We start from the raw sequence: 13097 nt of genomic DNA, 5'->3' as shown, positions 1-13097 counted from the left end.
GGGGGGGGGGACGGTATAGGAAGATCAAGGTAGAAACTAGAAAAGATGAGAACGATACTATTTTAGTATTTTAATCAAATAATATAAATTAATATTGTTGTCAATAAAAAAACATTACAGAAAACAAAGGAAACAAATTATGAAAAGTATTTTAAATAGTTATAAAGAAATTTGAACCAATCTGAAAAAAGGAAATTACTATAATTCTACAATATCAAGAAACAATTAGTTTTGATGAATTTTAATTGTCGTAGCAACAATATTTTCTTGACATTGACTGAAAAAAAAACAGTTAAAAATGATACTATTATTTTTATATCAACCACAACCAACAACAAAACATGAGAAGACTAACATATATTCTAACAAAACGGAGTCCAAGCTTAAAAAGGGAAAGAACCAAATAGGAATTAAAGGTGGGCGAGTAGACCAAGGGTGAGAGGAACGAAAAAGGCTGGGCCGATAACGCAATCACAGCCAAACAAACAAAATTGACGGCTTCAAACAATGAGATACATATGAGCAGTGTTAACACTAGGGAAGAATTAAACAAAGAAGGAACATTAGTCTTCAAGTCGCACCATTGATCTACCAAATCGGGAAAATACTAACTTCTTCTTTGCAACCACAATGTCCAAAAGAATTGACAGCTCCATCCGCCTCCACAAAACTCAAACACGAAACTCCAAACAATCGCCCAATCGAAGGCCAAGTTTCTGCTTAAAAGAACCCTAACTTGAAACAAACTAAGCCGACTAGCAAATATAGCAGATCAACGAAGAAGCGAGACCAAGAGATCTGCTTACCAAGCCAAGTAGCCTACTTCTTCACCAAACCAAACCAGATCTAACCGAATCGGAGACAAAACACCAAAACTAAAGATAAACAAGAAAGGGACCCTTTCCTGGCACCAGCGAGGACCTCCGACTACCAAAGAGGGTAGGCGGAGATCAGATTTCAACTTTCTCGGTAGCTAGGGCGAACTCACGGAAAAGAGTATGAAATTTTCCGACCTTAAAATGTTGCGCCTTAAAATGTTGCTATTTAGTAAAAAAACAAAAAAGGACAGACGTTTAGCTTAAATATTTTTGGTCTTATAATGATATTGTGAACCTCAGTGCAAAACTAAATTAATAATGTGTGTTTTGGCATTGATCTTTAATTTGATTCCTAAGTAAAGTCATAAGTTTTTTTATGTGAGATTCTTAAGATTTTTTTTTGTAGAAGGCTTACTATTTTCTTAAGCATTATTACCTCTTGGATTTGTTTGATGAGAAATGAGTGGGTAGTAAACTCTTCTAAAAAAGATTCTCTCTCACGCACTACTATCGTGACCTCAACTTCGCCAACCTCTTCCGACGCCGATACTTTTGCTCGCTGGCATTTGAATCACATCCGCTCTACTCTCGTTAAAAACTTTTTCTAGTTTTTGTTTCACCTTTTCTCCGTTTCTCTTTTGGCTACAAATCCCCCCTCAACCCTCAAATTTTGGTGAGATATCAATAGCCAGAGCTAGAGGACGCATATGTTTTCCGGTGAACCCCCTCCCCTTTTCTCTGAACGCTTCAGCTGGTGTACCGGATCCACAAAAAAACGACGTGCATACCCTCTGATCTGGATGTCTACTCACCCCTGAGAAAGCTTCTACTGAGGCACCAAGGGAAACTGGTGAGCTCTCCTTTGGACCACCGCTACATTTCACCCGGAGGAGATGTCGATAGCACATGGCGCCTCCCTTTTCAGACGAAGTTCTCATCCTTCCAAATATGAATCGCCTTTGTGGTTCCCCGTTCCAGCCTCTGACCTCCTATTTGGCTGGTTGTTGCTGGAACCTGCCTGCCGGAGAAGCGTACTACCTTGCAAATCTATTCCCCACTATGAGTCGCCGCCGCCGTACGACCACTCCAACTAGGTCAACCAACAAGAATAGTGGACTTTTTTTGGTGGGCCTTGTTTTTTTCGGCCCGTTAACTTTCCATGAAGCAAAATCCACAAGGAAAAAGCCCAAGTTTCACTCATCTGAATATTTACTAAGGCCTATTGTATCGATCTCTCGTTTTGATAGTTAGGGCATGATACACCCTCTACATCTCATCTCGATAGCTCTGATTTGGGTCCGTGAATGCCATCTCCAATCCCTGGTTCAAAGTAATCCCTTGGCGACCACTATTTATCTAAGATCTAGGCTCTCAGGAACTTTCCTTCTGGTTTCTAACAATTGCTATGGAGTGAGGAAGAACAACATTATGGCCATGCCTCCACGGAACGCTGGTTACCAAAGCTTCCTCACTCATGTGCCTCCATATCTCATGATCACTGAACTTGTTCATGTTCAATCTATCAATCTCCAGGAAAAGTTCATACAATGGTGGCTTCAATCCTAGAGTTATTTCAATCTAGATACGCTAATTTACATCTGGTATTGATGATAACCTTTAGCCAATGGTGTGATCTAGATTAATTTCTCTATGGTTCCCATCTGAGAAGTAATTCATCATTGTTTTTTTGGCGTCACTCGCTCCTGAGAATCCGGGTAATAGTAACCTATTTGGCCCTGACCTTTGAACCCTATCGCTTTAGTGTCTATGGTGTTTGGATCCAAAAGTCAAGTTGTCCGAGATTTGTCTTTGGTTTTGGTTTATCCAAGACCATTCTACACTTTTTGGCAACTTTACTAATTATAATCATCCTCAAGCGACAGAGCATTTCAAACCTTGCTCAAATTTGTGTCAAGCTCCTACTCCGTATAGACCTTCTCAAACCGGTGAGAAGCTCAGCCTTAACCCTTTCTCTAACGCCATCGTGTCTTATGATTGTGGCTACCTCTCATCCATTGATTTGTTCATGGAAGAGTTTGTTCGACAATCTTGATCTCACATGTACCAAATTTTTTCCAAGATTCGGGTTCAAAGCTTTTAAAAACCTATTGCCGATTATCTTTATATTTGCCTTGTTTCTTTGTTGTTGTTGCATTGGGAAATGCCTTGTTTTTTGTTTTATAAGCCTTGTTTTTTGTTTTATAAGTTTTGCTTGTATGAAATTTCTCTTTTAAGCAATGAATGCAAGTGTTTTGACAAAAAAATGATTTTTTTTATGAGCATCATAGTCCACATTGTAGGAAAATTATCATCAGCTTTGTGTATATTTGCGTATATCTACTAGACTTTATTAACGGTTAAGCGTAACTATGAGAGTGATTCTTCATTTCTTCATTATGTAATGAGGCGAGAGACTTGGTTGAAAATGCTAGATCGCAATTTCTTAGTCAATAAATTTCAAAATGTCATCTGCATAAGGACCATTTCGGTTTATACAATTAACTAACATTCAATGTATTAAGCTCTTAGCTAGTTAGACTTTCAAATTATTTAAATAGATGAGCGTATGATCGTTACAAATGTATTCTTAGTCTTTTTGTGTTGTGTTTGTATTCTTAGTTAGTCTTTTTATTGATGTTTCTCGAAACATATATATATATATGCGTCTGTTGACTTTTTTTGACATGAAATGTTTGTAACGGAAGCAATAAAGCCGATGGGAAATCACTATCAATCATAAAATTGGTATGGCCAAAGCAAAGACTTTAAGGATGTACCATAAGTTTCGAACTTTTTAGAGACTACTACTTTCTCATAATACTCTCCTGGCCATATCTTAACATTTCGCAAACAATTTTAATTCTCTTCACCAATTTTAATTTTTGAAAAACAAAAACTTTATTTCCTATTTAAAATTTTCAATGACTATCTAGATATATGACCACACAAATTGAAAGGCAAGTTGATCAAATATTTATGCGTGAAATGTGTTTTTACATAAAATAAACACAAACTTGCATAAACAAAAAAATAAATTTTATTTAGATATTTTTTTCTTACACAAACCAATCTTAAATCTCACAATAATATTATTCATGATATTTTATTTGAATCGGTTTATCCAGCGCCTAGTAAGAGTTGATATCTAATTTGTATTATGCACACAAATAGTATAATCCAACATATATTACAAAAAAAACTCTCCAATCTCCATCAAATACAATCCATCAAATACAATACTTTTTGCGAGAATTAACTATCAAAAAAAAAATATTTTTTATCATTTCAAGAAAAATCTCGAGCCAGTGAACTAGAGACCAGCCCCTTTTGTACCAATTGATTGTCGTAACTGGTAACCAGTTGCAACTTAACATCACAAAGGCATTCTAATTTCTAGACAAGAAAGGCAAATAAAAAGTAGGGGTCATGTTCATCCGTGAGCATTAATAGGCTCAGCCTATATTATGAGCATATGAACAACCCATAATGATGACAATTGAAACAAAAGTTACATTACTAGTATAAGATGTAATAATGATGAAAATGCAAAGGCAATAGATGAGAGAGTAGCGAGTAGGGTAAAGGGCTTACACCGTCCATGTGGCCATAAGATTTGGCAATGCTTTCTATGAAGATTATGACATAGAGACAAAGTCACTTTTTCTCTATATAATTATTATACAAAAAAAAAAAATTGTAACCATATTTTAATTAATCTTTATGCGTTGTCAATATAAGTTTTCACCGATACATCATTACTGCTTGGAAAGCAAAAAGCCAAAAGGGGCCAACTCCCATGTTGTCATCACTCATCACTATTCTCCTATCCCCCTTAATTAAACCTAATTAATTAATACACTTTTCTTTGTTTGTTTTCTTGTACTCCTCTCCTTTATTCGTACTTCTCTTTTTATAAAACGAATCTCGCATCTAATCTTACCCCCTAAATCTTGCTTTTTCTATTATCATGTCCACATCACTCAAATCTCGTGGAATACCTCTACTTCGATCTTATTAAAATATCTTATATAATGACAACTTTGGTTTGCATCAGTGTCGATTCATAGGCTAAATAAGTTAATGGGTAATGTAGGTATACAATTATAGTTTTAAATTTGTAGTAAGAGAAAAATGTGATGTATAAAGTGATCACAAAAAAAAATATCGTATAGATAAGCATCTGCTTACTATTAATTTGTTGGTTACACTACATGGACATTACTAGCACATGAAAAATGCTACTAAAAGGCTTTTTAGCGCATTTGAAAACGTTGTATAACGAGGAGCTATAGTAGACCCCCCTTCTACCATAGCAGTTTTTACGCGCTATGATAGATTGACCTATTATGGCGCTAATACTCCACTATTTAATATTATTAAATAACGCTTAATTCGTGCTATTATGTTTGTTTTTATAGCAAACATTTCGTGCTGTAAAATATTGTTTTGTTCATTTTGATAATGCTGTTGTAATGTATATTATTATGTTCTATATTTCAATTATTTGAAACCTATAGTGCATAAAATATAAATTACAAATTGATTCATAAATAAAATTAATATTACATTAAATTTATAAAACACACATTTTACATAAAATCATTCTATCAAATACCCAAAAGATATAAATGCTTGAATCACCAAGTCATAAAGAAAAAGAAGGTAAGTACATTTCTTTACCAAACCAAGTAATAGAGAAACCGAAGCAGTCCTAGTAGATCTCCACTCATACCATCAGCAGATCACCTTATAGTAACTGTAAGTGGGAAAAATAAAAGAGTGTCAGCATAATAAAATTGAATCGGTCATAAGCAATGGTAAAACTCTTACTTTCCTAAGGTTGGTGAACTCGCAAATGTTACAAAGGATTAAACAAGAGATATGAAGAACAGGAAAATGGATTTAAAGTGTTTACAAACCTGGTTTCCAATCACCATCCTTTGAAATCCATCCCTCTCCTGTTGTAGCTATTCAATCTGGGACTTCAAAGCAGATGTGTTTTTGGCTTCCTATCTTGCAGCCATCTTACAGGCGGAGAAATAGAGAGAAGAACAAACTTGTTGGAGTTCATGGCAGCTAAAACAGGCCCCCTTATCGATCAATAGCTGTGAAAACAAATGCCAAATGAATTCATATGTGAGTACAGATTCCTACAAAGCTAACTAAACTCCAGATGTGAAGAGGTACATAACCACAAGAGAGAAAACAGAGAAGATTGGAAAGAGATTCTTACTCGCTTAGAACCAAACCATGACTAAAGAAGACTATGACCACCAAAACGAATTTGGAACCAAGAGTCACTGAATTGGTAATATGCGAATTAGCAGACCTAACAATCTACAATGAGATCCCAGAAAAAAACTAACTTCACCTAAATATCTTAACTTTAAAAAAATAAAAGCACTTTTTTATCTTGGATCAAAATCAGCAATTGAGGATTTATTATTCTTCAACAAGCTCCAACAGATGGGAACACTTGGTATATAGTCCGAAACCAAGATCTTGATACACCGAGGGTGACTACCTGGCTTCCTATCATATTGGAAGAGTCACCTGCAAACATTAGAATTCAACTATCAAATTAATCTCAATCTTTGTAGAAGAAAAATGACGTAATGAAACATACAAGACAAAAACTATACATGTCTTGATGACTTTAGAGTTCTAAAAAAAGTGTTGATAGAAATACATCAGACCGCATTGAGAGAAGTTAGTTACCTTTCTTGCAGCCATTAATTCTCATCATCTCCAGTTTATCGAGAAACTCAGTCTCACCACAATACTTAAGGACTTACAGTCCCCAAAGTAGCAACTTCTTGCACCCAAAAAATATTTGTAAGAACACAGTTAAACAAAACAGATGGAAAGAGTAGAGAGTTGTACAAAACATTTACATGGCGGAGCAGTATTTTCATCAGTAGTAAGTCCCTTGAGAGGTTCTGTCTGTTCTGTCACTCCCTTGAATGAGGGTGTGAGCTGGGCTTAGCGAGTTGTCAACTGCAATAGACACATTGCTAAAGAAGAAACATAACAAACTGCACAAATCAGCCCCAATTAAAAGTAGAAAGATTCAAACTTTTAACATTCATACTCTTCATCTAAAACCCAACAGAACCTTGTACAAATACCAATCCTAGCTAAGGTACTAATATGAGGAAAAACAACAAAAACAAGCCTACCTTTTCTTCTCCATCTCCAGCCTCTGTATACCATACAAACAAAATCAATAATAATTCAAACATAAGAATTCACACAACAATGAAGGCATAAAAAGCAAAAAATAGTAGGACTTAAATCCGTTGAATAAGATTCAGAAAAATGTCAAAGGAGAAACATTCACCTAGAGGAACTATTAAAGGCTAAGTATTTAACCCTAGAACCGAGATGAAAAAAAGAAAGGTACACACGAAGCTTCCATTTCACAGAATCACCATCGAGATTAAAAAAAAGACTCTAACTTTGTTTCCTTGAGAAGAGAGAGAGAGAGAACCGTGAGAGAGAAGGGAAGAAGAAGTCGTGGAAGCCATGTAAGAAGCCATCGGAATCAGTCTCAGATCCAGAATCTGAATCGGAAGCGACATCGGTGGTTTTGTTTTCACTCTGTCATCGGTGTTCGAAAGGCGACAAAGGTTTGTTGGTGTGTTGTTGTCTCCGTGGTGGTGGCGACGGAGGTTGAGAAGCGATGGAGGATGGATTTTCTGAGAAAATGAGATATTTTTTTTTGCTAAATTTTTTTTTTAAGTATTTGGTCCAAGTGAGAGGGTGGCGGAAAAAACAAAGTTTTAGCTAAGTGTTTTGCCTCCAAATGATTTTTCAGCTATTGTAGTGATTTTTGGTGATTTTTGGGTTCCCGCTTATTGAAAATTTTCCCCAGCACTAATCAAATACTACAATAGAGCTCACAATCTATTTTTGGCACTTTTAGTAGCAGTTACTGAATTAATGCTACAAATAACTGCTACCAAAACCCAAATTTGTTGTAGTGTTATAGAGTTATGGAGAAAAATCTTAAAACACACACAAAAACAAACAAATTATTAAAATGTAAATTAAAACATAACATATTTCGACTAAATAAAAAAATAATCAAACTAACGATGTCAAATCATATATATATATATATATATTACGAAAAACAATGCTGATGCCAACTTATCTATTAAAACGGTTTTGAAGTTTGGTTTAACATGTACTCGTACTATACTACTTTTTACATGTATATGTAATTTCTGCAAAAGGCTACATAAAGTCATTACTCTCCGTTTTGGGTTTCAGTGAAATCTAAAAAATGTCAATTTTACTTTTCAAGTTGCAACTTTCAGATAGCAACAAGAGCGAACGAGACAAATGCCTCAGGTTTCAGTGCACAGCTCCACTAAAGGTTTTTTTTTTCCGGTGTTATTGTTTGTTTTATTTATATAAATACTAGTTTCTGTATTACCAAAAAAAAAGACAAAAAAAGTTATATGTATGATAATGCTAAATCTAAAGACCGAGGTTAATTCAAGGTAAGTACAAGTGAACAACTGATTATAAGGGTGAATTGAGTTTTCTTTCCAAATATAGGATTATTTAGTGCATATATTCCTTAAATAAAGGAAAGAAAAGTGATTATTATACACCAATATCTTAAGTAACCAAGAATGGTGATTGTGAAGGATTTATATATCAAACTTTGCAAAAAGAGCATTGCATGTGATGAGAATCCATCTCCCCCATCCTCCCACCCAATCTTTCCAACTCAACCCTCTCTTTCTCTTCCTATTAATAAAGTATCATCTTCTTTTTGTTTCAACTTTTTATTTTTAAATGCAAAAAAAAGTAAAACTTTTTTCAAAATTTGTATTTACTTCTATTTTCTTACAGTTCCACTTGGTTAGACAAATGCCCTTTAACGAGATGGTGGACTTTATCTATATGTTATACGCACAACACACACTTACACTTTTATAGACGACATAATTTATTTATTTTTGGTTTTTTAAAAAGAAAATTCTTTTGAACATATTCCAGATCTACATTTTTTTTTTCTTTTGTTTGAGATGTAAAATTGATCTCAGCTGACACTCCAAAACCAAATCTGACTCTAGGGTTTGTGTTTGTTTTCTGTTTTTCTTGTAAGAAAGACTATCTTGCAAATTTTCTGATTCGTCTCACTTTGTGGGCACAGTTTTCATATTTGATTAAAACCTATTTCTTATATAAAAAGGTATGAGATGATGGCACCACATTGTATATTTGTTTACATATGGAAAAACATGAAATTGGGTATATGCATGTGTCTTATTTCCAAAACATATATTCTCATGTCCCTTCCCTTATATTTACACCAGCCCTAAAGGCTACACATACATTTGTCACCATTAAAAAACATGTACTCTTTAACAATCAATTTTTCAAGATTCCATTTGAATTTTCACCAATCCTTTCTTTATTTATCTTTGAACAAGAAAAAAAAAAGAAAATTTACTCAGTCCGATCGAATATTGTAATGTATGATATGAAATAATAATGACTTGTAATTGTTTTGTAGTGAAAGGGGATGTTTTTTTGTTTCTTGTCCTGATGCTAATGTGGGCTCCAAGCTCCTTGTCCCACTCTCTTTATATGTATAAACATCTCTCTTTCTCTCTTCATATATATGTTTTGTGTTTGTAAACAAACAGTGTACAGATAGAAAGGAGAGAGAGAGATAAAGAGAGAGGTTCATAACTACTCTGAAAGAAGATTGAAGCACCAAAGACCATACAATGCATTTCTCCATCTAAGGTAAGAGGTCAATGAAACAATTAACAAAAAGTTGAAAGTTTCATCTTTCTTTTTTTCTTTCTTTTCCAAGAAAATTATAAAAAGATGGATAGTAAAAGGGGAATAGAAAAGCTTTTCTTCCCTTTATGTGAGAAAAAAAAATAAAGATGATTTCAGAAAACAAAGCTCCCTTTGTTTCTCTCTCTTAACTCATCTTACTTTCTTCTTCTATTAGTAAAGATAGATGAGTACTGATCACTCTCTACCAAATAAATAAGGAAACATAAAAATAAAAAAAGAAACAATCTCTCCTTTCTTTCTTTACATGAAAAACAAAAGATTCCTCAATTTTGTTCTTATTTTTCATTAGTCACAGTTCCCCTTCTCACTATAAACCACACTGTCTTTGAGATAAAAAACAAAAAGAGAGATTAAAAACCTCATCCGATGATAGACTACGAGAGAAGCAATAACACCAAGAACCTCAACAACCATCATCGTCGCAACCCTCCTCCGTCTTCATCTTCCTCCGATCTTCTTCCCGACGGTAATGGAGCCGCCGTGACTCAGAAGAGGAAACGGAGACCCGCCGGGACACCAGGTATATCAGCAATTCCGTGCAAGTTTTTTCCCTTTTTAGATTAAACACCGAGTAAACTTTGGTTATAAGTTTTTTTGTGTTGCGGTGGCAGATCCAGAGGCGGAGGTGGTGTCTTTATCACCAAGAACGTTACTAGAATCGGATCGGTACGTGTGTGAGATCTGTAACCAAGGGTTTCAAAGGGACCAGAATCTACAGATGCACAGGAGACGGCATAAAGTTCCATGGAAGCTTCTTAAAAGAGAGACCAACGAGGAAGTGAGGAAGAGAGTCTACGTCTGTCCGGAACCGACATGTCTCCACCACAACCCTTGCCACGCGCTCGGAGATCTCGTGGGAATCAAGAAACATTTCAGGAGAAAACACAGCAACCATAAGCAATGGATCTGCGAGCGATGCTCGAAAGGCTACGCTGTTCAATCTGATTACAAAGCTCATCTCAAGACTTGTGGCACTCGTGGCCACTCCTGTGACTGCGGCCGTGTTTTTTCCAGGTTCCATTTCTTAGTCATAAACCCTAGCTTTTTAATTATTATTTTTACTATATATATGTGTGTATACGAATCCTTAAAATAAATCAAAAGAATGTTTTTTCTAGTATGGCGTGTACATGTTTTGATTTTAGATAACACATACAGATCTTAAAACAACGTTACTAATGGAATATGATGATGTTTTTGTTTGGACTGTTGTCTGAAAACACTTTCATTAATTTATTAATTAGGAACTGTTTTTTGATTACTTACGTTGACCCCATATCACAGATTTCATTATCTCAATTTGTTAATTATATACCATACCAAACCTTGAAGTCTTGCATCTCATACTCATATATATAATCCAAAAGATACCTAACTCCACTAACTTAATTATTTATATTATTTGCTACGACTACGAAACAGAAATATTCCTTTGTGCTTTCCATTTTAGTTAACTTATGTAATACACTCTTGTTTATCAGAGTGGAGAGTTTCATAGAGCACCAAGACAATTGCACCGTTCGACGATCCCAACCCTCCAACCACCGTTTACCACAGCAACAACATACCACGAACGGTACACAGACTACTTTAACCGCTGATAAGAGCGAAAACGCTGACCTCTCCATTGGTCCTATATTGCCTGGACATCCTTTACAAAGAAGACAATCCCCACCGTCCGATCAACAACCATCCTCTTTGCTCTATCCTTTTGGTTCCTTGTGCGCTACTAATGGTAGCATCGAGCTTCAGCTACTTCCGTCGAGGTATAGTACTAATGAGACCAGCCTTAGTCTGTCTATAGGGACGTTGGATCAGACGACTATGTCAGAAGTTGAAAGGAAGAGCTACGAGAAGGGAGAGACGAGCCTAGAAAGAGAGGAGGCTAGAAGAGAAGTGAAAAGGCAGATCGAAATCGCGGAATTGGAGTTTGCTGAAGCCAAGAGAATAAGGCAACATGCGAGAGCTGAGCTTCACAAGGCTCAGCTTTTTAGAGAAGACGCAAGCAGAAGGATTAGTGCAACGATGATGCTAATCACTTGCCACAATTGCAAGCAACACTTCCAAACCCCGGCTGCTTCGGTTCCTCCTCCTTCCCAGCCGCATTGTACTGATGAGAGCACCTCTCTCGCGGTGAGCTACGTGTCTTCGGCGACTACCGAAGGAGAAAAGGCAAGTGATAGAGCATCGTCATAGACCTTAAAGAGAGAACACAAAAGATAAAGAAAATATTCTTCTTCTTCTTTCTTTTTTTTTTTGTTTCTTTGATTGGAATTGGAGATCTTTTCATATTCGTTGGTTTTTTTTTATATATCTCTTGGTTTGTGGGTAACCAGGGTTTGGGTATTCAGTTGGGTTTGATTTTTTTGTTTCTCAAACAAAACCGAAGAAGAGAAGAATTTAATTTGTTGTATGAATGAATGTGTTGGGGTATGTTGGTTGCTGGATATTGTAACTTGGTTAATGTAATAAACGGGTAACTCAAAACATACGTTTATTAGTTAGAGATAACTAATCTTACTTTCAGTTTGGTAAGGATGTTTTGGTTTTTTACAAATCCCCACAAATATTTGCATTTTCAACAGACAAAATATATTTGCATTAAATGCAAGGCATAATGATTAGGTCAAATAAGTAATATTTTCAGGTAGAAACTATTCTCTCCACATCTCACGCCCGTGTAGAGTAGACCGTAGTTTGTAAACGTCTGTTGAATTGGATGGTAAACTTTAATTTGATTAGTTGTAGATATTATCTGGATTTTGTGGGTTTTGGGTCTCAATGTGACCAAAAAAGAAATCATTTCTTTTCACTTAAAGACAAATTCTAATGAGATATCTTTTGACCCTTATAAGTTGATGTGTGTATATTTAAACACAACTTAATTATTTTTACTCGTAAAAATTAAATAAACCTCGATTAAACTTTTGGTTTGTAGAAAAAAAAAACAATTTTGATCTCTATGCATTTTCATTTTGAACTTTGGTTTTCTTATTTTTCTAAAATAATCAAAAATGATTAATCTAATATTTATAAGACTTTAGAAAACTGATTAAATCTGAAAGAAAAAAAATTGTAAAACAAACCTTTCTTCGTATCTAATACTTCCTCTCTCTCATAAAGATTGATGTTTTGGGATATTCTTTTGTCCAACAAAGATTGATGTTTTGTAAACTTATTGAAAATATTCAAAATTTTGAATTGTTATTGGTTTAAAATTAAATAATATCTCTTTAGTCAAAGAAAAAAATATATTTAAACTCAGTAATCATTGTTTTCTTAAAATGTGTAAAAGCTTCTAAACATCAATCTTTATGAGAGAGAGAGTATTTTAGAAAGCTTTAGTTTTATGTTTCCACAGTTTCCTGAACTTATAGTAATAATAAGGTTTATATTAACAATATATATAACATTATCAAAAAAATCAGCAAAGACAAATTTTAAATTCCA

The 13097-nt window shown here is 34.8% G+C and overlaps 1 protein-coding gene and 1 long non-coding RNA gene across 7 annotated transcripts; one reads left to right on the top strand and one right to left on the bottom strand.

Annotated features, from left to right (window-relative positions):
- LOC104750614 lies at window positions 5345–7665 on the bottom strand. Of its 5 annotated transcripts, XR_761683.2 has the most exons (6): window positions 7309–7662; window positions 6998–7020; window positions 6713–6832; window positions 6537–6630; window positions 5738–6371; window positions 5345–5574 (listed from the first exon to the last, which is right to left on the bottom strand). It is a non-coding gene; the product is annotated as an uncharacterized LOC104750614 (long non-coding RNA). The 5 variants fall into 5 exon arrangements; XR_761682.2 differs by having other exon boundaries at window positions 6713–7020; window positions 7309–7665; XR_002035908.1 differs by having other exon boundaries at window positions 5738–5923; window positions 6052–6371; window positions 6713–7661.
- LOC104750613 (protein indeterminate-domain 14-like) lies at window positions 9482–12136 on the top strand. Of its 2 annotated transcripts, XM_010472436.2 has the most exons (4): window positions 9482–9587; window positions 9937–10167; window positions 10259–10661; window positions 11129–12136. In XM_010472436.2, exons 2-4 carry the CDS (start codon window positions 10014–10016, stop codon window positions 11841–11843), a joined length of 1272 nt encoding a protein of 423 aa, XP_010470738.1. In that variant the 5' UTR covers window positions 9482–9587; window positions 9937–10013; the 3' UTR covers window positions 11844–12136. The 2 variants fall into 2 exon arrangements, with proteins under 2 accessions (XP_010470738.1, XP_010470737.1); XM_010472435.2 differs by having other exon boundaries at window positions 9482–10167.

This window comes from Camelina sativa, chromosome 16 (genome assembly GCF_000633955.1).
Source record: "Camelina sativa cultivar DH55 chromosome 16, Cs, whole genome shotgun sequence".
Lineage (NCBI taxonomy): Eukaryota > Viridiplantae > Streptophyta > Magnoliopsida > Brassicales > Brassicaceae > Camelina > Camelina sativa.
Note: the sequence above shows the minus strand (reverse complement) of the source record. Positions and strands in the feature narration are given on the sequence as shown.

Excerpts from the sequence above, each read along its gene's own strand:
- LOC104750613 (XM_010472436.2), top strand. The coding sequence starts at position 10,014 with ATGATAGACTACGAGAGAAGCAATAACACCAAGAACCTCAACAACCAT. Across the intron at positions 10,168-10,258 it reads GAGACCCGCCGGGACACCAG|ATCCAGAGGCGGAGGTGGTG; the intron begins GTATATCAGCAA and ends TTGCGGTGGCAG. Across the intron at positions 10,662-11,128 it reads TGCGGCCGTGTTTTTTCCAG|AGTGGAGAGTTTCATAGAGC; the intron begins GTTCCATTTCTT and ends CTTGTTTATCAG.